The sequence below is a fragment of the Staurois parvus genome, unplaced genomic scaffold, assembly GCF_062004578.1.
Source record: "Staurois parvus isolate SC_StPar_1 unplaced genomic scaffold, SC_StPar_1.0 ptg000720l, whole genome shotgun sequence".
Taxonomy (NCBI): Eukaryota; Metazoa; Chordata; class Amphibia; order Anura; family Ranidae; genus Staurois; species Staurois parvus.
In genome coordinates this window covers 2,761,606-2,787,444 of record NW_028318516.1, presented here as the reverse complement: position 1 = coordinate 2,787,444, position 25,839 = coordinate 2,761,606, and the positions used below count along the sequence as shown (strand labels likewise).

The following is a 25,839-nucleotide window of genomic DNA, read 5'->3' as shown; positions in this document are numbered from 1 at the left end:
CCTGATGTACAGGAAGACAGGACTTCAGTGAGGAACATTTCCCTCACTCAGGACAGGAAAGTGGCTTCTCCCCCATGTGAGATTTCTGATGTTTGGAAAGATGAGAATTCTGTGAAAAACATTTCCAACACTCAGGACAGGAATATGGCTTCTCCCCCGTGTGAGATCTCTGATGTTTGGAAAGACTGGACTTCTGTGAAAAACATTTCCCACACTCAGGACAGGAATATGGCTTCTCCCCTGTGTGAGATCTCTGATGTCTGAAAAGATGGGACTTCTGTGAAAAACATTTCCCACACTCAGGGCAGGAATACGGCTTCTTCCCCGTGTGAGATCTCTGATGTCTGAAAAGATGGGACTTTTGTGAAAAACATTTCCCACACTCAGGACAGGAATACGGCTGTTCCCCCATGACAGATCTCTGATGTGTGTGCAGACTAGACTTATCTGAAAAACATTTCCGGCACTCAGGACAGGAATACGGCTTTTCCCCCGTGTGAGATCTCTGATGTTTGGAAAGACTGGATTTCACTGAAAAACATTTCCCACACTCAGGACAGGAATATGGCTTCTCCCCCGTGTGAGATCTCTGATGTCTGTAAAGATCGGACTTCTGTGAAAAACATTTCCCACACTCAGAGCAGGAATACGGCTTCTCCCCCGTGTGAGATCTCTGATGACTATGAAGATTAGACTTCTGTGAAAAACATTTCCTACACTCAGGACAGGAAAACGGCTTTTCCCCCGTGTGAGATCTCTGATGTGTGTGCAGACTGGACTTATCTGAAAAACATTTCCCACACTCAGGACAGGAACACGGCTTTTCCCCCATGTGAGATCTCTGATGTGTGTGCAGACTGTACTTATCTGAAAAACATTTCCCACACTCAGGACAGGAATATGGCTTCTCCCCCGTGTGAGATCTTTTATGCCTACTAAGATTGGATTTAAAGTTGAAACATTTCCCACACTCAGTACAGGAGAAGCTCTTCCCTGTTGGAAGGCCGGCCCGGTCCCGCACAGTCTGAGGTTCCTCAGGATACGAGGAATCCGATGGTCCATCTACACTGGGTGGTGCCGGATGGACATTGGAGGGAGCCGGGTTTTCTCCTGGACTATACTGTGTGATGTCCTCATCTTCTACTTTCCAGTCTGGAGACAAAGTGAGACAATCCTCGGAGGTTTTCCTCATCTCCCGGCCATGGACTAAAATACAAAGACAAAGAGGATTACTAGACAGGAGCTGATTGGTTCCCCCAAACCAGGACTCCGCCCACATCAGGCAGCTTGGTCTCTGAGGAGCTTACAATTCCACCCTCAAGGGAACTAGGAAATGGCTCCTCTGATCTCCTACCAGATCATTTCTTTATTCATGGACCTTAGTCAGAGAGTGAGGAAACAACCAGAACTGTCTTTTATAGGAGGGACAGTGATGAGGGGATTATAGGACGAGGGTCCCCACCCCCTCTATCACTCATCGCCATCTTCCCAACACAAGACGTACTGCACTTCCTTATTTACTCCATGATTTAGTCATGAAGAACAGCGGGGCTGAGCCCCACCAGAGGTCAGAGAGTGAGGATGGGGGGAGAACAACCAAGATGAAGACTGGACTGATCCTGAAGACCACCATCATTGGGGTATTGACTCCTCCCTCATTATCACTTTCTGTTTAAGGGTCCAAAGTTGGAGGATGTTATCACATTATTATCACCATGTAAAAGTCTGTGCTCCAATCACATCATCCGATATAAAATGTCCAGCTGGGAGGAAATGGGTGCAACAAAAGAGGATCCGTATTATGTGTATATATAGCAGTGGGGGGAGGGGGGAGAGCAGAAGTCAGGACTATGTAATGTACAACACAGAGTATATAGTGCAGGGGTCAGGAGTATGTAATGTACAACATAGAGTATATAGTGCAGGGGTCAGGAGTATGTAATGTACAACATAGAGTATATAGTGCAGGGGTCAGGAGGATGTAATGTACAACATAAGAGTATATAGTGCAGGGGTCAGGAGTATGTAATGTACAACAGAGTATATAGTGCAAGGGTCAGGAGTATAATGTACAACATAGAGTATATAGTGCAGGGGTCAGGACTATGGAATGTACAACATAGAGTATATAGAGCAGGGGTCAGGAGTATGTAATGTACAACATAGAGTATATAGTGCAGGGGTCAGGAGGATGTAATGTACAACATGGAGTATATAGTGCAGGGGTCAGGAGTATGGAATGTACAACATAGAGTATATAGTGCAGGGGTCAGGAGGATGTAATGTACAACATGGAGTATATAGTGCAGGGGTCAGGAGTATGTAATGTACAACATAGAGTATATAGTGCAGGGGTCAGGAGTATGTAATGTACAGCACAGAGTATATAGTGCAGGGGTCAGGAGTATGTAATGTACAATATAAATTATACAGTGCAGGGTCAGGACTCATAATATTGGTATTCAGTAATCAGAGGAACATTAAATGTTTACTGTAGACAAGTTGCAGAGATCCCACACCGCTGCCTCCCATCTCCTGAGACTGCACTCAGTGACTTGGGTCTGAGACACTACAGACATATCCCTCCACCCGGCACAGCCAGGAAATAACAGAGCCAGGAACCCTGGGAGAATTGTGTGGTCAGAGATCTTACTAGACCCGGAAATGGGGCAGAAGACCCAAATCACATGTCCCAGGTGCCTAGGTCTAGTAACACTTATGGTAAAAATCATCATTTTGCTGCCAGCTGAACCCCAGAACCTCCATAAATCCAGTCTAGATACATAAATTGTGTCTGCAGCACAGAGAAGGAAGATTATCCGAGAGAAATCCAGGAATACAGGACGGGGAACACAGCTCAGGAAAGTGACCAGGGGATTACAGGCTGATATCACCCAGTCCCCGCCCTACTCTGGACCAATCAGTGAGCAGTATGGGTGGAGGAATGGATTTAGTGTTCATGACCCACCTGTGCTGATCTCTGTAGGAGTGTCCTCCTCTATAAATGTCCCCGTTATTCCATCCTCCTCCATAGACTGCTGATCATCCCTCACATACGCCTCTTCTTCTTCTGCTTTCACCTCAAATTCTATATCGATTGGATCTCCACTCTAAATCAAGAAAATGAGAGAGAATATCATCTGTAAAATATAAGGTCACATAAACATCCACACATTGTCACCATGAATCCATGTTCTAGATGCTCCATCCCACCAACCTTGTAATAGTGAGGGATGGTGTGACCTTCCTGTGTGGAATCCCGGGAATACAGAGGACGGGGACATCTCTCTGGTGGGTTCCTGGTATTAGGTGGCTCCATCATATCCTTGTGTCCTTCTGAAAACTCCTCCATCACTCCATACTCCTCATCCTCCTCTTTATACTCTTCTTTAACATCAATATTATCATCCCCGAGGATTCCACTCTGAAAGATATAATAAAACATTCATTGTAACAAGCATGCTGTGTATAAATCACATGAAAAGGAGTTATTAGACAACAAACTGATAATAAAAGTTCAATATAAATGACAGTCTATGTGACTATAAGGTGCCAGGTGACTGGTTATAATTTGTGGTGGTGCTCTGAGAAATATGGCAGCATTACGCACTCACCAGATGCGTAATAGTTATACGCAGTAAGTATCATATTCAGGGTGTCCTCATCAGATAAAGGTGTGGTCAGGGCTTAGATGGTCCTCCCTCAGGGTTGTGGTCAGCAATGCCCAGTAACAGATTACATGGATCCAGGTAACCATAGGTCCCTTTAAGGGATAGGTAGGAGAGGCTGCCTACTTACAGGATAACTTACTTCTCTGGATAAGAATGATGGGTAGGCAACTGGATCACACAAGTGGGCTCTGCAAATAAATACTCCTCAAAAGGAGTCAGGGAAGGGTGCCCATAGTGTAGTAATTCAAATATAATATTTATTGCATAGATGAACTAACCCTCCAGAGTCACAGATGGCCGCCGGGCCTCCACGTGGCTCCGGCGGCGTAGCGTCATGACGTCCTGGCTCCTCCTTACGAGTTACATGTGCACGCACTTCATCAGAGGAAGATACCATTGACGCCATGACGTGACATAGGGCTTTATATAGGCAAAATGCTGCATGCGTATTAACGACTTGCCGACCGCAGATAGCTGAATGGCGGGTACACTGCGGCTGGACAGTTCTGGGTGGGCATCATATGACGTCCTCCCTGATCGCGCTCTCCTGCGTGCCCCCGGCAACCTCCGTGATTGCTGTGTCCTACGGACACAGCTGATCACGTGATGTGGTAAAAGGCCAATCACAGTGGCCTTTTATTACGTGATCAGCCGTGTCCAATGACACGCTGATCACAGGGAAATGCAATTGCCGGTTCTCGGCTGCACTTTCCTCACGCTGTCAGATCGTGAAGAAAGTACTGCGGAGAACCGGCGGTTGTTAGAGCGGGGATCGGCACCGATCATCAGGGCACTGATGATCAGTGCCCTGATTGGTGCCCAGCAGTGCCACCCACACATTCCGCCCATCTGTGCCCAGCAGTGCACCCACTAGCTCCACCCACCTGTGCCCAGCAGTGCCACCCACAAGTTCCACCCATCTGTGCCTAACAGTGCGCCCACTAGCTGCACCCATCTGTGCCTAGCAGTGCGCCCAGTAGCTCCACCCATTTGTGCCTAGCAGTGCGCCCACTAGCTCCGCCCACCTGTGTCCAGCAGTGCACCCACCTGTGCCACCCAGCAGTGTCACACACCTGTGCCCAGGAGTGCCACCTACCTGTGCCCACCAGTGCCACCCACCAGTGCAGCCCAGCAGTGATGCCAGTCAGTGCCCAGCAGTGATGCCAGTCAGTGCCACCTATCAGTGCTGTCTATCAGCCATTTTGCTGAGGCCTAAGATTGAATACTTTTGTGCACTAATGCGCCATTTTACTGGAGGTTTCTTCCAGTATATGTATATTCCTGCGCCTACGCGATATGTTACCCCAGATATTGGATGCCAACAATATCTAATACATAACATATGTAAATGTATCGGTTTTACAGGTGTGTTAATGTTTTATATGATTCAATAAACCAATTGAGGTATCACAGATGTTGAACCAGGATACGTGCCGAGGGCGATCGCTCTGCACAAAGAATTATCATAAAAATAGAAATGACATTAAACTATTAAATATTAATATCAATAAAAATTACTAATAGTTAATGATATATAAAGGATAAAGTTGTATAAGAATTAGAGGTTATATCAATAAAATCAGAATACGAAAATCAAGCAAGATTAGGATGACATTAAAACACCTGTAGCAGTCAAATAATAAAAAAATCTAAAAAATATTTACTAATGTCCATTATAATAAAAAAAATAGAATGCTAATAAAATATTATAATATTATATGAAAAATTATATAAAAAAAGAAGGACATCGAAAAGATTTGGCAAAAAAATCACTATAGGACGAACATTAAGGAATGTACTAAAACTGAAATCCCTTATAATACAAATATAAAGAAATTTTAAAATAAAAATTATAAACAGAAGAATGGAAATTATCTTATGCTGAAGGACAGTTAAACACACATTAAAAAATCAAGATAAAATGAACTATTATCGATAAAACAATTCACGTCTAACTCAATATTGAGTCCTTCCGGGTGTAGGGTACCTAACTCGTAAATATGTTTGGTCTCCAGTTGGGATACTGCCCGAATCTTATATGTCCCTCTCCAGTGCGGGATGATAGTATCTATCCCTATAAACATAAGTGAGGAGGGGTCTCTCTGAGGATATCTCCTATAATGTGAGGAGAGGGAATGTTCCTTGTATCCTTTTTTGATATTATACATATGCTCCTGGAGACGGTCCCTTAACCTTCTCGTGGTACGACCCACATACTGTTTGGAGCATTCTAATAGATAGACTACATATTTCCTATTACAGCCGATGAATTTGTCTAAATTATATGTCTTATTAGTTTGGTTAGAGATATGTGGTTATTATTTTCTTTCTGGTATCATTAGGTCTACAGGCACATCTGTACTGTCCTGACATTTGGGGGATATCTGTACTGTCCTGACATTTGGGGGGATATCTGTCCTGTTCTGACATTTGGGGGATATCTGTAACGTCCTGACATTTGGGGGATATCTGTACCGTTCTGACATTTGGGGGATATCTTTACCATTCTGACATTTGGGGGATATCTGTACCGTCCTCACATTTGGGGGATATCTGTCCTGTTCTGAAATTTGGGGGATATCTGTACTGTTCTGACATTTGGGGGATATCTGTACTGTTCTGACATTTGGGGGATATCTGTCCTGTTCTGACATTTGGGGGATAGCTGTCCTGTTCTGACATTTGGGGGATATCTGTACCGTCCTGACATTTGGGGGATAGCTGTCCTGTTCTGACATTTGGGGGATATCTGTACCGTTCTGACATTTGGGGGATATCCGTACCGTTCTGACATTTGGGGGATATCCGTACTGTTCTGACATTTGGGGGATATCCGTACTGTTCTGACATTTGGGGGATATCTGTCCCATCCTGACATTTGGGGGATATCTGTCCCATCCTGACATTTGGGGGATATCTGTAGTGTCCTGACATTTGGGGGGGATATCTGTACCTTCCTGACATTTGGGGGATATCTGTACTGTCCTGACATTTGGGGGATATCTGTACTGTCCTGACATTTGGGGGATATCTGTACTGTCCTGACATTTTGGGGATATCTGTACTGTCCTGACATTTGGGGGATATCTGTACTGTCCTGACATTTGGGGGATATCTGTACTGTCCTGACATTTGGGGGTTATCTGTACCGTCCTGACATTTGGGGGATATCTGTACCGTCCTGACATTTGGGGGATATCTGTACCGTCCTGACATTTGGGGGATATCTGTACCGTCCTGACATTTGGGGGGATATCTGTACTGTCCTGACATTTGGGGGATACATGTACCGTCCTGACATTTGGGGGGATATCTGTACTGTCCTGACATTTGGGGGATACATGTACCGTCCTGACATTTGGGGGGATATCTGTACTGTCCTGACATTTGGGGGATATCTGTACCATTCTGACATTTGGGGGATATCTGTACTGTCCTGACATTTGGGGGATACATGTACCGTTCTGACATTTGGGGGATATCTGTACCGTCCTGACATTTGGGGGAATATCTGTACTGTCCTGACATTTGGGGGATATCTGTACCGTCCTGACATTTGGGGGTATCTGTACTGTCCTGACATTTGGGGGAATATCTGTACTGTCCTGACATTTGGGGGATATCTGTACTGTCCTGACATTTGGGGGATATCTGTACTGTCCTGACATTTGGGGAATATCTGTACTGTCCTGACATTTGGGGGATATCTGTACTGTCCTGACATTTGGGGGATATCTGTACCGTCCTGACATTTGGGGGATATCTGTACCGTCCTGACATTTGGGGGATATCTGTACTGTCCTGACATTTGGGGGATATCTGTACCGTCCTGACATTTGGGGGATATCTGTACTGTCCTGACATTTGGGGGATATCTGTACCGTCCTGACATTTGCGGGATATCTGTACCGTCCTGACATTTGGGGGATATCTGTACCGTTCTGACATTTGGGGGAATATCTGTACTGTCCTGACATTTGGGGGATATCTGTACTGTCCTGACATTTGGGGGGATATCTGTACTGTCCTGACATTTGGGGGATATCTGTACCTTCCTGACATTTGGGGGATATCTGTACTGTTCTGACATTTGGGGGGATATCTGTACTGTCCCGACATTTGGGGGATATCTGTACTGTCCTGACATTTGGGGGATATCTGTACTGTCCTGACATTTGGGGGATATCTGTACCTTCCTGACATTTGGGGGATATCTGTACTGTTCTGACATTTGGGGGGATATCTGTACTGTCCTGACATTTGGGGGATATCTGTACTGTCCTGACATTTGGGGGATATCTGTACTGTCCTGACATTTGGGGGATATCTGTACCGTCCTGACATTTGGGGGATATCTGTACCATCCTGACATTTGGGGGATATCTGTACCGTCCTGACATTTGGGGGATATCTGTACCGTCCTGACATTTGGGGGATATCTGTACTGTTCTGACATTCTTGGGCCTCAAGAAATTAGATTGGCTGTCAGTACTTCAGGATTGATCAATATTCAGATCTATACCATAGTTTGTGAACTCTATAACTTTCCTACAAACTAAATAATACATCCTAATTTGGGTTATTTTCACCAAAGACATGTAGCAGAATACATCTCGGCCTAAATTTATGAAGAACAATTATTTATTTGCAAACTTTTATAACAGAAACAAAGAAAAACGTGTTTTTTTCAAAATGTTTGGTATTTTTTTGTTAATTTAGCAAAAAATAAAAACCCCAGCAGTGATTAAATACAACCAAAAGAAAGCTCTAGTTGTGTGAAGAAAATGATAAAATGTTAGTTTGGGTACAATGTTGTATGACCGCGCAATTGTCATTCAAAGTGTTAGAGCGCTGAGACCTGAAAACTGGCCTGGGCAGGAAGGTGTAAAATTGCCCGGTATGAAAGGGGTTAAGATACCCCAGTTTTTGTGAATTATGTGCCGTAGAGATCTATGCTGCTTGGAGAATGTGGTAATAAATGGGCAGATAATATTTTTCGATAGTTTCTGATTAGTACGAAGGAGTTCTTCTCGGTTCAGACATTAATGTATTCTGTAGTGTTATAGTTAGAGCCTTTCTCCAAGAATCTGTCCTTTAAGATGGCGGCTTGTGAGTAGTAATTATCCGAGTCAGTGCGTCTTCTGCGTCTCAGAAATCGCCCCTTGGGGATGGAAGCCAGTTAGGTTGGTGCAGCTGTCCAGAGGTATGGAACTATTTCCATCTGAGGATTTGAAGTAGGATTTAGTAGTGACCCTACCATTAGTATTCATTAGTATCAGTTCCAGGAAATCCATCTCCACAGCGCTATAGTTGGAAGTGAATTTGATATTACTATTGTTATAAAGTACCAAAATAATTGATAAGTGATTGTTCACTCCCCTCCCAAAGCAGAAGAACATCATCAATATATCTTTTGTAGAAGAACATCATCAATGTATCTTTTGTAGAAGGACATCATCAATGTATCTTTTGTAGAAGAACATCATCAATGTATCTTTTGTAGAAGGACATCATCAATGTATCTTTTGTAGAAGAACATCATCAATATATCTTTTGTAGAAGGACATCATCAATGTATCTTTTGTAGAAGAACATCATCAATATATCTTTTGTAGAAGGACATCATCAATGTATCTTTTGTAGAAGCACATCATCAATATATCTTTTGTAGAAAAACATCATCAATGTATCTTTTGTAGAAGGACATCATCAATGTATCTTTTGTAGAAGCACATCATCAATATATCTGTTGTAGAAGGACATCATCAATATATCTGTTGTAGAAGAACATCATCAATGTATCTTTTGTAGAAGGACAATTCCGGCCATTCACTGGCGTCTATCATGTCCTCTTCCCAGTCAGTAATTTTGCCAGATTATAACCAGTCAACTGGCACCTTATAGTCACATAGAATGTCATTTATATTGAACTTTTATTATCAGTTTGTTGTCTAATAACTCCTTTTCATTTGAAACATAATCTTAGCACCGCACTATTTTACTTATTCTGTGGTAAGGATTGTATTGGTTACCTTCAGTGTTCAGCTGCTGCCTGCATAGAACTCACTTTTACATTGTTATTATTATTGTTGTGTATAAATCACAACTACCAATAATTATCAATCATCTACCTGATGATGGTGAGGGATGGTGTGACCTTCCTGTGTGGAATCCCGGGAATACAGAGGACGGGGACATCTCTCTGGTGGGTTCCTGGTATTAGGTGGCTCCATCATATCCTTGTGTCCTTCTGAAAACTCCTCCATCACTCCATACTCCTCATCCTCCTCTTTATACTCTTCTTTACCATCAATATTATCATCCCCAAGGATTCCACTCTGAAAGATATAATAAAACATTCATTGTAACAAACATGCTGTGTATAAATCACAACTGAAATAAAATGAACTCTCTTGGGCTCTATCACCCAACCCGGAGTAGGTAGATGGAGTCAGGACTTGGAAGTTTTTACCAGAAGTGCATACAGGGCTGTGCAGCTCCAAACAAGGCTGGGGAAGCCGACCAAAACTTGGAAGTGAGAAACAAACAAAGAGCGCACCAACCTTGCGCATTACCTCAGTAAGCCTAAATGTATTTCTTACAGAATAATACTCACAAACACGGAAGTATATCATGTAAGTCCTCAAAGGGACTAAGGATAAAAGCAGCCTGCGCGAGTCCCATCAGAGGAGTGGACACTCAGGAACAGCTGATGCGTTTCGAAGGGCAAACCTTCATCATCAGAGCTTCTGTTCCCTGAGTGTCCACTCCTCTGATAGGACTCCTGCAGGCTGCTTTTATCCTTAGTCCCTTTGAGGACTTACAGTGGGGCAAAAAAGTATTTAGTCAGCCACCAATTGTGCAAGTTCTCCCACTTACAAAGATGAGAGAGGCCTGTAATTGGCATCATAGGGAGACCTCAACTATGAGAGACAAAATGAGAAAACAAATCCAGACAATCACATTGGCTGATTTGGAAAGAATTTATTTGCAAATTATGGTGGAAAATAAGTATTTGGTCACCTACAAACAAGCAAGATTTCTGGCTCTCACAGACCTGTACCTTCTTCTTTAAGAGGCTCCTCTGTCCTGCACTCATTACCTGTATCAATGGCACCTGTTTGAACTTGTTATCAGTATAAAAGACACCTGTCCACAACCTCAAACAGTCACACTCCAAACTCCACTATGGTGAAGACCAAAGAGCTGTCAAAGGACACCAGAAACAAAATTGTAGACCTGCACCAGGCTGGGAAGACTGAATCTGCAATAGGCAAGCAGCTTGGTGTGAACAAATCAACTGTGAGAGCAATAATTAGAAAATGGAAGACATACAAGACCACTGATAATCTCCCTCCATCTGGGGCTCCACGCAAGATCTCACCCCGTGGGGTCAAAATGATCACAAGAATGGTGAGCAAAAATCCCAGGACCACACGGGGGGACCTAGTGAATGACCTGCAGAGAGCTGGGACCAACGTAACAAAGGCTACCATCAGTAACACACCACGCCGCCAGGGACTCAGATCCTGCAGTGCCAGACGTGTCCCCCTGCTTAAGCCAGTACATGTCCGGGCCCGTCTGAAGTTTGCTAGAGAGCATTTGGATGATCCAGAAGAGGATTGGGAGAATGTCATATGGTCAGATGAAACCAAAATAGAACTGTTTGGTAGAAACACAACTCGTCGTGTTTGGAGGAGAGAGAATGCTGAGTTGCATCCAAAGAACACCATGCCTACTGTGAAGCATGGGGGTGGCAACATCATGCTTTGGGGCTGTTTCTCCGCAAAGGGACTAGGACGACTGATCCATGTACAGGACAGAATTAATGGGGCCATGTATCGTGAGATTTTGAGTGCAAACCTCCTTCCATCAGCAAGGGCATTGAAGATGAAACATGGCTGGGTATTCCAACATGACAATGATCCCAAACATACCGCCCGGGCAACGAAGGAGTGACTTCTTAAGAAGCATTTCAAGGTCCTGGAGTGGCCTAGCCAGTCTCCAGATCTCAACCCCATAGAAAACCTTTGGAGGGAGTTGAAAGTCTGTGTTGCCCAGCGACAGCCCCAAAACATCACTGCTCTAGAGGAGATCTGCATGGAGGAAGAGATCTGCATGGAGGATGGGCCAACATACCAGCAACAGTGTGTGCCAACCTTGTGAAGACTTCCAGGAAACGTCTGACCTCTGTCATTGCCAACAAAGGATATATAACAAAATATTGACATGAACTTTTCATATTCACCAAATACTTATTTTCCACCATAAATTGCAAATAAATTCTTTCCAGATCAGCCAATGTGATTGTCTGGATTTGTTTTCTCATTTTGTCTCTCATAGTTGAGGTCTCCCTATGATGCCAATTACAGGCCTCTCTCATCTTTGTAAGTGGGAGAACTTGCACAATTGGTGGAGGACTAAATACTTTTTTGCCCCACTATATATATATACATACATGATATACTTCCGTGTTTGTGAGTATTATTCTGTAATTAATACATTTTGGCTTACTGAGGTAATGCGCAAGGTCGGTGCGCTCTTTGTATTCACTTCACAGTATAAATAACAACTACCAATAATTGTCAATCATCTACCTGATGATGGTGAGGGATGGTGTGACCTTCCTGTGTGGAATCCCGGGAATACAGAGGACGGGGACATCTCTCTGGTGGGTTCCCATGACTGGATCCATCTGTAGGAAACACACACACTGACTGAATCCATTGTTTCTATGTGTTTATCAGATGATGGGGGATCTAGGTGGATCCTCCGTACTGCTCTCTCCTTTACAATAAAGTCTCCTCTTACCCGGTGATGTGAGGGGCGGCTGATTGTCCATCATGACGTCCTTGTAGAGATCCTTGTGTCCTTCTAAATACTCCCACTCCTCCATGGAGAAATAGACAGTGACACCCTGACACCTTATAGGAACCTGACACACACAATGATACAGTCACCATCCAGACACATCCCTTGTCTGTTACTGGAGAATGTCCCAGAATTCCCGGCACCGCTCACCTCTCCTGTCAGCAGCTCAGTGATCTCTCTGGTGACTTCTAGAATCTTCTTCTTCTTTCTCTCTTCTATCAGGGAGGGAGGTGGAGGCAATGTGATGTCATATGATCTCCAGACTTCACAGGAGGAAAACTCTACATCTGAACACAAATAGTCACATCAAATGATATTCCCAGAATCCTCCTCACCTCTCTATTCAGGTCTCCATTTTATTAAAGCCCCACTTCAGGCTGAGGTATAATTCCCCCCCACAGGACCCCCACACTACGCAGGGTATAGGCTTGTTGCAGCATTCTGATGTCATTACATACAACGCAGGACCAACAGTCCCACTTTACATGTGAGGATACCAAGGGACCCCACATCCTAAGAGCATCAGAAAAAAGCCAGATGGAGGAACATTAGGAGGAGGAGCTGTGAGGTCAGTGTGATGTCATAGGATTCTCTGACTCTGGATGGGGGGACATTGGGAGGAGGAGCTGTGAGGTTGGTGTGATGTCATAGGATTCTCTGACTCTGGTTGGAGGGACATTGGGAGGAGGAGCTGTGAGGTCAGTGTGATGTCATAGGACATATAGACTCTGGATGGAGGGACATATGGGGGAGGAGCTGTGAGGTCAGTGTGATGTCATAGGATTCTCTGACTCTGGATGGAGGGACATTGGGAGGAGGAGCTGTGAGGTCAGTGTGATGTCATAGGACATATAGACTCTGGATGGAGGGACATTGGGGGGAGGAGCTGTGAGGTCAGTGTGATGTCATAGGGTTCTCTGACTCTGGATGGAGGGACATTGGGAGGAGGAGCTGTGAGGTCAGTGTGACGTCATAGGATTCTCTGACTCTGGATGGAGGGACATTAGGAGGAGGAGCTGTGAGGTCAGTGTGATGTCAGGATTCTGACTCTGGATGGAGGGACATTGGGGGGAGGAGCTGTGAGGTCAGTGTGATGTTTCCACCCCCCAGGGTCACTGCAGGTGTGGAGAAAAGCTGTGTAAGAGGATATGGAGGAGAGATGAGGAGGAGATCCAGGAATCAGGAGAAAGGTCAGGGCAAGCAACAGACGAGCGCATCCAAGAGACCAAGCCGGGGTCACTACACAGAAAATCAATCCAAGGAAACAACAGGCAGGACGAGGAATAGCAAGAAGGAGCTGAGAGACAAATGAGAATATTGCTCAGCCAATGGGAGATGATCTCAGCATGACTTCCATCATGAAGGAGATGAGGGGGAGGGGAGGAAGTCACTGAAGGTGACCATAGATCCATGGAAATTCAGCTGGTTCAGCAGGGATCGCTCACATTTCCATCCATGTGTGGCCACTGCCGGATAAAAGCCACTCCCCCAGCGGCTGCAGCCAATAGCTTCAGTGCTGATCCGTGTATTCTGAGAGCGGAGGAGTCCCCCCATTGTCAGAATACAAGAGTGCAGCGGGGAGGATTCCCCCATCCACCTCCAATGTGTGGATGGGGGAATCACTTCAGCTTTTATGGTCATCCCGCTGGCTGAACGATAAAACTGAACCATGTAGGCCAGCTTTGGGAGCAAATATATTATCATCAACTCCTCCCCCTGAAGGGGTTCATCTACATATTACCTCCTCTGCTGCCAGATCCAGGAATGTCTCCTCTCTACTTCCTCATTCATGGAACTTCCTGTCTGTACTTGACATCACTTCCTGTCTGTACCTGACATCACTTCCTGTCTGACATCACTTCTGTCTGTCTTCCATAGAGACTTCCTGTCTGTACCTGACATAACTTCCTGTCTGCACCTGACATCACTTCCTGTCTGTACCTGACATCACTTCCTGTCTTCCATAGAGACTTCCTGTCTGGGTAGAAGTGAGATCCCCACCTTGTGGAGCTCAGAGGAACTGCAGCCCTGAGAAGCGTCTGGTAGTGTGACCCCGGTCTTGTGCTGGGTGTGTATGGACTGTAGATCCTTATAGAGGGGTCACCTCCACTCCCACCAAGGGGGACAGAAATATATGACTGCTCGGGGGAGGGGTTTTGGCCCCTTTGATTTTGCAGTAACATTGATTGCAGATTTAGTCCTGTAGAACATCTGGTATATGGATACAAAGCCCCCCAGCTGGGAGTAAAGGGTGGAAATGGCTGGTGACCCCCAGATTTGGGCAATGATGTCATCACTATAAATGGATAAAACCCGCGCTATGTGTAACAACTCCAAACCTACAAAAACCTTCTAGCGGACTGCTGCTGTAACAAAGGGAAGGATTCCCTGTCATCTAGAAGAGCATTATGTGTCACAGCGCTGTCCTATTGTGTGTGCACAGAAATCATCACAAATACACTACAAATATGTGGAGACATTCAGAGATAAAGAGCTCGGGGCTCCAAATCCTATTCTCTGCACATCCACTGCTTCCACTTTACACCCACTTCATTGGTCTTATGGGGTTTATCAATAAATGAAGGAAACTGAACCGTGTGCAAATCCATCCACAACATAAAGTGCTTTGTGCTCAAGATGCTGCTCCCTGCAGATCCACTGCTTCCACTTTACACCCACTTCATTCATCTCATCAGATTTGCTGCTATAGGAAATCATCTCAAATCCAGTGCAAATCCATGGAGACGGACAATATTGTGTGCTCAGTATAGTTTTCTCTGCAAGTCCACCTCTTCCACTTTACACCCACTTCATGAATGTAGCGCCCCCTCCTGGTCAGGTCTAGGATGTGTAGTCAGGTAAAGCATAGCTGTGTTTCTCTGCTCACCAGAGAGGCTGTCAGGTAAATTCAGTCGGTATTCTGATTTACAGAGAGCTGGGATTGATTAGTCAGGTCTGCTCATGCTGCTCTGGTTCTGTTGGAGTTTGTCTGAGTTCTTCCTGCCTTCAGGAAGCTATGAGAGTCTTCCAGAACATGGGAATTGGCTAGACAAATGACCAGCATGAATATGGATACAGTCCTGACCAATTGCAGGGGAGGGTGGCCCCATTGCATGCTGGGAGTGGTATTTATACTCTGAGAGCACATGGGTTCAGTGTCTTTCCTCGGAGAGGATTGCACCAGCCAGGCTGGAGGCAGGCTGCCTCGCCTGGCACTTGCTGTTATGTGGCCTCGGGTGGGTGACCTGAGGGCCTGAAGTTAGAGAGAGTGACCCTGATTCTACAGTAAGCTGACTGAGGGGAGCTGTCTGCCAAAGCTCTGTCTGGTGTCACTGGAGAGAGTGGCTTGGAAGATTGGAAGGAGGCAACCATTCTGTCCTTGGACCTGTGAGTGCAAACTCTGAGAGATCTGGGGGGCTCTGTGTGCTTGTTACCCCTCTGGTGCTTGATAGTCAGCCTGGGTCTGAGAAAGGGAGCCCTGCCTAGTGTTCTGCAGAGCTTGTCCAAGTATTGCTACTGCTAATGGGACTTGGCTCTCCTACAACTACTTGCTGCTATTTGTTACTGAGAAGTCTGCTATCTACTGTCAGCCGAGACTTCACAAGTGTTCTACTAAGAGATCAGCTAGATGTCCTCAGTGTGAAGAGTTCTGATTCCGGAAGATCCGACTACATTCCCCATCCCTATCCCCAGTTCTACAATAAACTCCAAACACAAAACATCCCCTAGACTGGTCATTGGAGACAACGAGCAGAAGTGTGTGTGTTTACCTTGCTGTGGGGCAAAGCAAAGGGAAACCGGGGGCAACATTCAGCTCCTTCTGAGGTAGTGCTACATGAAGTCGGTGTAAAGTGGAAGCAGTAGATCTGCAGGGAGCAGCATCCTGAGCACAAAGCACTTTGTTCTATATGGATTTGCACATGGTTCAGTATTCTTAATTTACTGGCAAACAACACAAGATCAATGAAGTAGGTGTAAAGTGGAAGCAGTAGATCCGCAGAGAATTATATTTTGAATAGGGATGGGATGACGGTTTGAGTCAAACATAAGTTCGAATTGAACATTAGCCATTTGAGTGTTCACCATTATGGAGGAAGTTTGCCCGTGTGCTCAATGTAAAACATGCTTTGTGATTGGCCAAAGCACTGCACCTGACCACAGGTCAGGTGCAATGCTTTGGCCAATAACAGCTAAGTTCTCAGGAAGAGCCATGATTGGCCTAAGTGCTGGCCGTATTATTGAACCACAACATGCAGAAGAGGTGGTGGAGTGGATAAGTCAGTCATCCTCATCCTCTGTCACCCAGGCTCATACTATTTTGCCTTCCACCACAGCTGCCAAAGTGTCCTGTTCCTCCGGCTCCTTGTCCACCACAGCTGCTCCTTCCGTAGCCCCACCATCATGCATGGAGGAGTCACCAGAATGATTGGATCATAGTGTCAGTCCCATGCTGCTGGAGGATGTGCAGCAATCTGAATGCTGTGATGTTGGTTCCCAGGATGAGGAAAGGAGTGACGTGAGCCTAGAGAGAGGGGGCGCCAGTGAGGGAAAAGAAATTGTCAGTCCTGTTCCCCCAGCCGCAGCACACTGCCAAGTTGGCTCCATTGATGAGGAGGAAGGGGATGATGAGGTCACTGACCATACTTGGGTGCCTGAGAGAACAGAGGAGGAAAGTGAGGAGGAGGCAGAACTCCAACAAGGCAGGATGTCCTCCAGGGACAGGCATAAGGGCAGCCAACCAATGGCATCACACGACAGAGCTCCACAGGTGGGGGGCGCTGCTGACTCCATGCAGACTTCCACAAGTTCTCTGGTGTGGGCTTTCTTCAACACACGTGCAGCATTGCTGTTTGCAGTCTTTGACTGAAGCAGACCAAGCGTGGCCAAAACACCAGCCACTTGGGCACCACATGATTGACAAGACGTATGATGAGCTGCCATGCAGCCCGCTGGTAACAGCACCTGAAAGACCCAGAAAAAGTGCAGACTTCTCCTTGCTCCTCATCTGGGATCTCTACTGTAAAACGTCAGGTCTTCTCAACAGCCTCCACTGAGAGGAGTGATGGTACAGCAGTGGGTGGCCCATCTGACAGCAGGACACCACCTGTTCATTTCAGCAGGAACATTTCACTACCCCATTTACTGAACTATGAGAGAAAAGACTGTCCCAGCCATCCACATTCTATCCTGGCCAAATTGCTGCCTTACAACTGCTGCCTTTCCATCTGGTGGACTCTTCCCCCTTCCGGGAATTTGCAGAATGTGCTGTATCACAGTGACAGGTTCCGAAAAGACAATTTGTTTCATGCAAGGCCATTCCAGCTCTGTACCATCATGTGGAAGGTCATGTTTTGGCCTTGTTGGACAAGGAGGTCAGCAGCAAGGTCCACATTACTGACACGTGGTCCAGGAGGCACAGTCAGGGATGGTACATATCCGTCACGGCACACTGGGTGACTCTGCTAGCAGCTGGGAAGGATGCAGGACAGGGTTCAGTTCTGGAGCTTGTTCCACCACCATGCCTCCAAAAACCTGGTGGTGATTCTGCCACATCTGTCTGCTCCACCCCCTCCCCTTCCTCTGCTTCTATGGCCTCTTCTGCTGAATTGTCATCTGAACCAGCAGTGCTCCATAAGCGTTCAAGGGGCTATGTGATCAGTCAGGATAAAAGATGCCACGTGGTGCTTCAGCTGGTCTGTCTAAGGGACAGGAACCACACCGGGCCAGAGATTCTGTCAGCTATGAAGGGGCTCTCTGCCCTCCAACAGGTACATTTGACACATTTTCCATGCTTGGCACACATCCTGAATTTGGTGGTGCATTGCTTCTTGAACAGGTACCCAGGCTTTCAAGATCTTCTGAGGCAGGCCAGAAAAGTCTGTGGCCATTTCTGGTGGTCATGCACGGCCTGTGTTCAGTTGGCTGAAATTCAACCTGCCCACCAACTGACTCATTTGTGACATGTCCACTCGGTGGAACTCCACTTTGGTAACACGGCAGTGGCTGCACACACAGCAGAGGACCATCAATGAGTACCTGTGTGAGAATGGCACAAGGACAGGCTCAGGGGAGCTTGGCTTCTTTTCACCTCACCAGTGGCTGCTAATAATGGATGCATGCGCTGTCCTGTCACCATCTGAGGAGGCCACAAGGATGGTGAGCTGTGACACTGCATGCATCAGTGACCCTATCCCTGTAGTCATCCTGCTGGAGCACACGCTGCATGGAATCATGGACAGGGCACTGGAGGCAGAACATCGGGAGGAAGAGGAGGATTTCCTGTCCTCTCAAGGCCCTCTTTATGCAGAAACCATTCCTGTGGGGCCACAGAACACACAGAAGGAGGAAGTGGAGGAGGAGGAGGATTGCAGCAGCATGGAAGTAGAGGATCACATAGAGCAGTCTTCAAGGGGCACTTTTCAGTCCTCAGAAACCCAGCCAGGAGTAGTACATGGGTGGGAGGAGGTAGTTCCTGACAATGTCATCCTCAGTGACCCAGAGGACTCAGAATCTCCTGCCTCCTCAAACTTACACTGCATGGGCTCCCTGATTCTGCAAAGTCTGTGTAAGGACCTGAGGATTTGTGTTATCAAGAAGAGGGATCAATACTGGTTGGCAACCCTTCTTGATCCACGTTACAAGGGTCAAGGTGCAGAGCTCATCCAGTCTTCCCAGAGGGAGCAGAGGATGAAACATCCTGAGGACGCCTTGAAATTGTGTAACACCTTTCCAGACACTGGGAGGTCACCATTTCCTGGACAACGTGTTTCTGAGGCTTCATTCTGTCAAAGGAAGAGCGGTGGAGAAGGCGGCCAGCTGACCGATTAAACAGTTCTTTAGTTCTCAGCACCCGGGGCTGTTAGGTTTAAGCACCCATCGGCAGGGTCTGCATCATATGGTGCAGGATTATCTAGGGGTAAGAGCAGACTTGGAAACCTTTCCAACTGATCATCCACTGGGTTACTGGGTCTTGAGGATGGATCACTGGCCAGAACTTGCTCAATATGCCATCAAGGTACTGGCCTGTCCTGCATCCAGCGTGCTTTCTGAACGGACATTCAGTGCTGCTGGAGGTTTTATGCATTTACCTCAATGACATCGATTCATTCAGGGTTTTTTTGTGCTTAGCTGTGATTTGGCTACAGCTGGGCTGTGATTGGTGCAGCTTGTGCATGTGATCGCTGTGACAATTCACAGCTAGACACACTTGTATACAATGCATGGCATAAAAGGAAGCCATCCATTGTATAAAACTGTCATGTGACCTACAGTGATTGGTCACATGGCACTGGCAACGGGGCCGGTACACAGATCTGTCATCGGCCGTGTCTGAGGTACATGGCCGGTGACAGATCGCACCACAGCCCTGCGGGGTGCACGCTCCAGAAAGGACGCCATATGGCACTACCTGGAGGGGCGAGCTGTTCGTCCAACCGCCATCTGGCTATAGACTGGAGAGCAACTGGTTAAACTGCAGGGGGTGATCTCAGTGGAAAGAGTGTCTTCAGTGGGGAGGGGTGACAACACTAAGGGAGAGGTGTGTCCTCAGAAGGAGAAGAGTGTCCCCAGCACAGGAAAGGAGGGGGAGGAGTGTCTTCAGTGGAGAGGGTGTCTGTAGTGGGGGAGGGTGTCCTCTGTGGGGGGAAGAGGGTGTTCTTAGTGGAGGAGGGGAAGGGTTTTTTGGGTAAATGACACCAGATCAAAGTCCTCCTGTGAAGTTCCTAAAGACAGCTGTCTTGTCTATGTAAAAAGATAACTTTAGCTGAATATTAGAAGCACCGCTTATTCCAAGGGGGCTATGAGGTAAACTGACCCCAGCTTTGTTTGTGGACAGGGAGGAGTCCAGTGGTCTGTTTGTGGACAGGGAGGAGTCCACTGGTCTGTATGTGTTCAGGGAGGAGTCCAGTGGTCTGTTTGTGGACAGGCAGGAGTCCAGTGGTCTGTTTGTGGACAGGAAGGAGTCCACTGGTCTGTATGTGTTCAGGGAGGAGTCCAGTGGTCTGTTTGTGGACAGGGAGGAGTCCAGTGGTCTGTTTGTGGACAGGGAGGAGTCCAGTGGTCTGTTTGCGGACAGGGGGGGAGTCCAGTGGTCTGTTTGCGGACAGGGAGGAGTCCAGTGGTCTGCGGACAGGGAGGAGTCCAGTGGTCTGTTTACGGACAGGGAGGAGTCCAGTGGTCTGTTTACGGACAGGCAGGAGTCCAGTGGTCTGTTTGCGGACAGGGAGGAGTCCAGTGGTCTGTTTGCGGACTGGGAGGAGTCCAATGGTCTGTTTGTGGACTGGGAGGAGTCCAATGGTCTGTATGCAGCAACGGAGGAGTCCAGTGGTCTGTTTGTGGACAGGGAGGAGCCTAATGGTCTGTTTACGGACAGGGAGGAGTCCAGTGGTCTGTTTGTGGACAGGGAGGAGTCCAGTGGTCTGTTTGCGGACAGGGAGGAGTCCAGTGGTCTGCGGACAGGGAGGAGTCCAGTGGTCTGTTTACGGACAGGGAGGAGTCCAGTGGTCTGTTTACGGACAGAGAGGAGTCCAGTGGTCTGTCTACGGACAGGGAGAAGTCCAGTGGTCTGTTTGCGGACTGGGAGGAGTCCAGTGGTCTGTTTGCGGACTGGGAGGAGTCCAATGGTCTGTTTGTGGACTGGGAGGAGTCCAATGGTCTGTATGCAGCTACGGAGGAGTCCAGTGGTCTGTTTGTGGACAGGGAGGAGTCTAATGGTCTGTTTACGGACAGGGAGGAGTCCAGTGGTCTGTTTGTGGACAGGGAGGAGTCCAGTGGTCTGTGGACAGGGAGGAGTCCAGTGGTTTGTTTGTGGACAGGGAGGAGTCTAATGGTCTGTTTGTGGACAGGGAGGGGTCCAGTGGTCTGTTTACACAAGTCCTAAACAAAAGCTCCATTGTTCTCGGAGTTTCTTTTCTCCAGAATGAAGAAGCTGCTCTGGCTGTACAGATCACAGAGGTGGAGTCTACACTACAGTCTGCATTGTCAGCTGAGCAGCTGAAGGAGTCCAACATCTAACCGTCTACTAATCAGGCGTACTCTTGGAGCACCACCTACACAAGACTCACCTCGTCCATCTAGACTGCTCACTAGAGCTTCTTCTACAGCCTCTGACCCATCACTTCCCTCCTCTGCTGGAGGCACTTTATTAGGATCTATAGAGGGACAACACCGGCCTCGTATTGTCCATCAGAATCAAGGAAACAGCAGAGATCCGGCCACAGGGGAGGTAGGAAACATCAACGCTGCAACAAGGGATCTCCCACTCATCCAACCATCCCAACAGATGATTCATCATCAACAGAAATAGACGGAATTGTCACCTTCTCCTCAGCTGGACTGACATCGGGGAAGATGGACCTTCTGGGGAAAGGTTTGGGCTTTAGCCCTAAAGGTATCAGGAAGACGTTGTTGGCACAGGACTTGTATAGATGTCTCAGGAATATTAGATTGAAGGGACATTATTCCTGGAGAAGCGATATTGAGGGATCATCTGTAGTCACACCACTACTGAGACATAGAGAGAGAAATGGGTGCTAATAGGATGCAGGAGATCTGCTGAGACATAGAAATGGAAATGGGTGTGTTGGATTTTTAGACACATATAATACTTCTTCTAGTGTCTTGAGGCGATTATGAATGAAAGAGCCATTGAAATAAAAAATGAAGTGTGATTTTATTCTATCACACAATGGTGTCAAATAACAATGTAAAGCGTATTATGAACAGTTCCATGTAGATAAAACTATTGTAAAAATGACAACTACTAGGTTTAAAACAAAGTCACCATTATCTGTCATGGCTGTCCTGGCCATGTGCGATGCTCCATGTCCTTGTCCTTAATGCTGTCCTTCTAGACTTTGTAAAGAAGCCGGAAGTAGATGGAGATGATGATCTGGTCTTGCAGCACCTGTTCCAGCATCTCAGACGTGTGTATGCTAGAGTGTCATGTTAGTGTGTGAGTGAGTGTGTGTTCCCCTGTCTCTGTGTCTCATGCACTTTTAAGAGGCAAATGTACGTCATACTTCGTGATCTTAATACCTTCTATGGAAAGTATTACTGCTTAGCAAAGCCAATTCATAAAAGGGAAAGATGCTATACATATGATGTTTGATGGACAGGAACATATGTATGCTGATGTACCAATGATGTAACCCTCAGCTATATATAAAGAATAATTATAGCTTAAGAACATATCAATGTATAATCACTAAACTATATATGTATCAATGTTAGAAACGTATACTAAATACACACAGATTATTATTAAAATACGTACTGTAATAGTAAATCACTTCTAATAACCTTGACATAACTACCAAATACTTTTAACCAACTATCTCTAAATATAGTCTACTCAACTTTCAACTGGTATATACTATTTCAGCTTAACTTGTATATCTTTAGGTCTCAGCTATAATTGAAGAATAGTAAATACTACCATTTGTCACAGACCACTTACATATATTAATATTAATTATGACTAATCATAAAAACCAAATATTTTGCAAGCTTGCCATCAATATAAATGCCGAATCATAATTTAGATTTAACAGGGTGCTAATAGGATGCAGGAGATCTGCTGAGACATAGAAATGGAAATGGGTTCTAATAGGCTGCAGGAGATCCGCTGAGACGTAGAAAGGGAAATGGGAGCTAATAGGCTGCAGGAGATCCGCTGAGACGTAGAAAGGGAAATGGGTGCTAATAGGATGCAGGAGATCTGCTGAGACATGGAAATGGGAGCTAATAGGCTGCAGCAGATCTGCTGAGACATAAAGAGAGAAATGGGAGCTAATAGGCTGTAGGAGATCTGCTGAGACATAGAGAGGGAAATGGGCGCTAATAGGCTGCAGGAGATCTGCTGAGACATAGAGAGGGAAATGGGAGCTAATAGGCTGAAGGAGATCCGCTGAGACGTAGAAAGGGAAATGGGAGCTAATAGGCTGCAGGAGATCCGCTGAGACGTAGAAAGGGAAATGGGTGCTAATAGGCTGCAGGAGATCCGCTGAGACATAGAGAGGGAAATGGGTGCTAATAGTCTGCAGGAGATCCGCTGAGACGTAGAGAAGGAAATGGGCACTAATAGGCTGCAGGAGATCCAGTGAGATGTAGAGAAGGAAATGGGCACTAATAGGCTGCAGGAGATCCGGTGAGATGTAGAGAAGGAAATGGGCACTAATAGGCTGCAGGAGATCCGCTGAGATGTAGAAAGGGAAATGGGAGCTAATAGGCTACAGGAGATCCGCTGAGACATAGAGGGAAATGGGCGCTAATAGGCTGCAGGAGATCTGCTGAGACATAGAGAGGGAAATGGGCGCTAATAGGCTGCAGGAGATCTGCTGAGACATAGAGAGGGAAATGGGTGCTAATAGGCTGCAGGAGATCTGCTGAGACAATGAAATGTGTGTGAAATGGATGGATGTGCAGACACTCCCAGGAGATGATGTCATTATGAGTGGATTGATATATATTTTTGCATTGTCTCCCCCAGAAGGATCAGGTTTGGTGGGATCGCTCTCATTAGACAACCCAACCGATCAGTGACTGCTGCCCCTCTCTGCCAATCCCTTCACTGACTTCCACTAACCCAACATATAAAATTCAAAAATACTAACCACAACGTACAAAGCCATCCACAACACTGCCCCTAGCTACATCACCAATGTGATAAAATGTGGGATCCATGGATGCCATACATCTCCATGCCCTACTACTTCCTGATTTGACTCCCCCCTCCCCTCCCCTTTTTTTTAGTTATTTTTGATCTTTCATGGCAACCACAGGAACAGTTATTTTAATGTTTCTCAGGGCTGCAGTTCCTGTGAACTCCACAAGGTGGTGATCTCACTTCTATCCAGAAAGGAAGTTATTATAGAACACAGACAGGAAGTGATGTCAGGCACAGACAGGAAGTGATGTCAGGCACAGACAGGAAGTCATCTGGAATAAAGACAGGAAGTTGTATACCATACAAAGTGGAGAGGAGACCTTGGTGGAAGTGGCAGCAGAGGAGGTAATAAGATGTTATGTTCTATTTACACCCGGTAACCCCCGTCATGTCTGTCCTCTTCCTCCATAGTCACGTCCGTCCTCTTCCTCCACAGTCACGTCCGTCCTCTTCCTCCACGGCCACGTCCGTCCTCTTCCTCCACGGCCACGTCCGTCCTCTTCCTCCACGGCCACGTCCGTCCTCTTCCTCCACGGCCACGTCCGTCCTCTTCCTCCACGGTCACGTCCGTCCTCTTCCTCCACGGTCACGTCCGTCCTCTTCCTCCATAGTCACTGTGACGTCTTTATCTCCAGCAGATGATGATACACACATATATAGTGTGGGAACCCAGATGAACCCTTCAGGGGCAGAACATTCCCCCACTTCCGGGGCCGGAACATTCTCCTCATTGTGGAGATAAATTCTAGTAATATGGTCCTCTAAACAAACAGCACTGACAATAAATAGACAAGACAAGGACCATCCTGACCATACATGGCCTACAAAGGGCAATGATGACACTACACAGGCAGCCAATGGGCAATCATTACACTATGCAGCCAACACAATGATGGAGTGCCGGGGTCAGGAGTATGGAGCATAGAGCCCCTTACATTGCTGCTCAGGAGGAAGGAAACATTCCCCAGCCGGCCATGAAGAATATGTTCCATCATTGGTGTCAGAGGGAGGAAAATACTGAGGGGTCTGAGGGAAGTAGAGGATCTGAGGGGTCTCTCAGGGGTTACTGAGGATGGGAGACTTTGGGGCCCCTGAGGGTATAGTGAAGTTAAAGGGTTTTAAGTGGGTAGAGTAGTTGAAGGAATCTGGTAGGATAGGGTTGGTGGGGAGCAGGGCTCTGAGGAAAGAGAAGTTTGTCAGGCTCAGGGGGACACTGAGGCAGGGAGGGGGGCTCTTGGTCTCTGATTGTCCTCTTACCTGCACTTACTTTCCAGACCTCCTTACAGAGCTTCTACCAGGAAAGAAAGACAACCTTCACCTTCTTACCATCTCACTGGTCAAATAATGTATTCCAAGATACCAAATAGAATGCAGAAGGACAATCCTTCACCCCTTGGTGGGCACTTGTTCTTAGAGGAGGACTCTTGGTGCATTTTTGACTAAAAGGTAGTCAGGGGTCAGTGCTGAACATCTTCAGGAGACACTCCAATACCTCCCATGACACAGGCCCTGGCAGTGCCCGGTGCTGGAATTCAGAGCCCCAGGAACCCACCACCACTCTGTACAATGTCCTGGATATTACAATATACTTGATACTCCAACCCTCCTGCTATCCTCCTTCTACCCATACTA

At 46.5% G+C, this 25,839-nt stretch overlaps 2 protein-coding genes across 2 annotated transcripts in view; one reads left to right on the top strand and one right to left on the bottom strand.

The window, feature by feature from the left end:
- Positions 1-25,839, bottom strand: part of LOC149445495 (uncharacterized) — a 97,347-nt gene that overhangs the window by 60,102 nt on the left and 11,406 nt on the right. Inside the window, exon 2 of the mRNA XM_089653761.1 lies at positions 175-1,067. Coding sequence (XP_089509887.1) covers positions 175-1,067 — 893 coding nt within the window. The remainder of the gene's footprint in view (positions 1-174; positions 1,068-25,839) is intronic.
- Positions 22,357-25,839, top strand: part of LOC149445494 (uncharacterized) — a 125,055-nt gene continuing 121,572 nt past the window's right edge. Inside the window, exon 1 of the mRNA XM_089653760.1 lies at positions 22,357-22,465. Within this exon, the coding sequence (XP_089509886.1) occupies positions 22,357-22,465 (109 nt within the window). The remainder of the gene's footprint in view (positions 22,466-25,839) is intronic.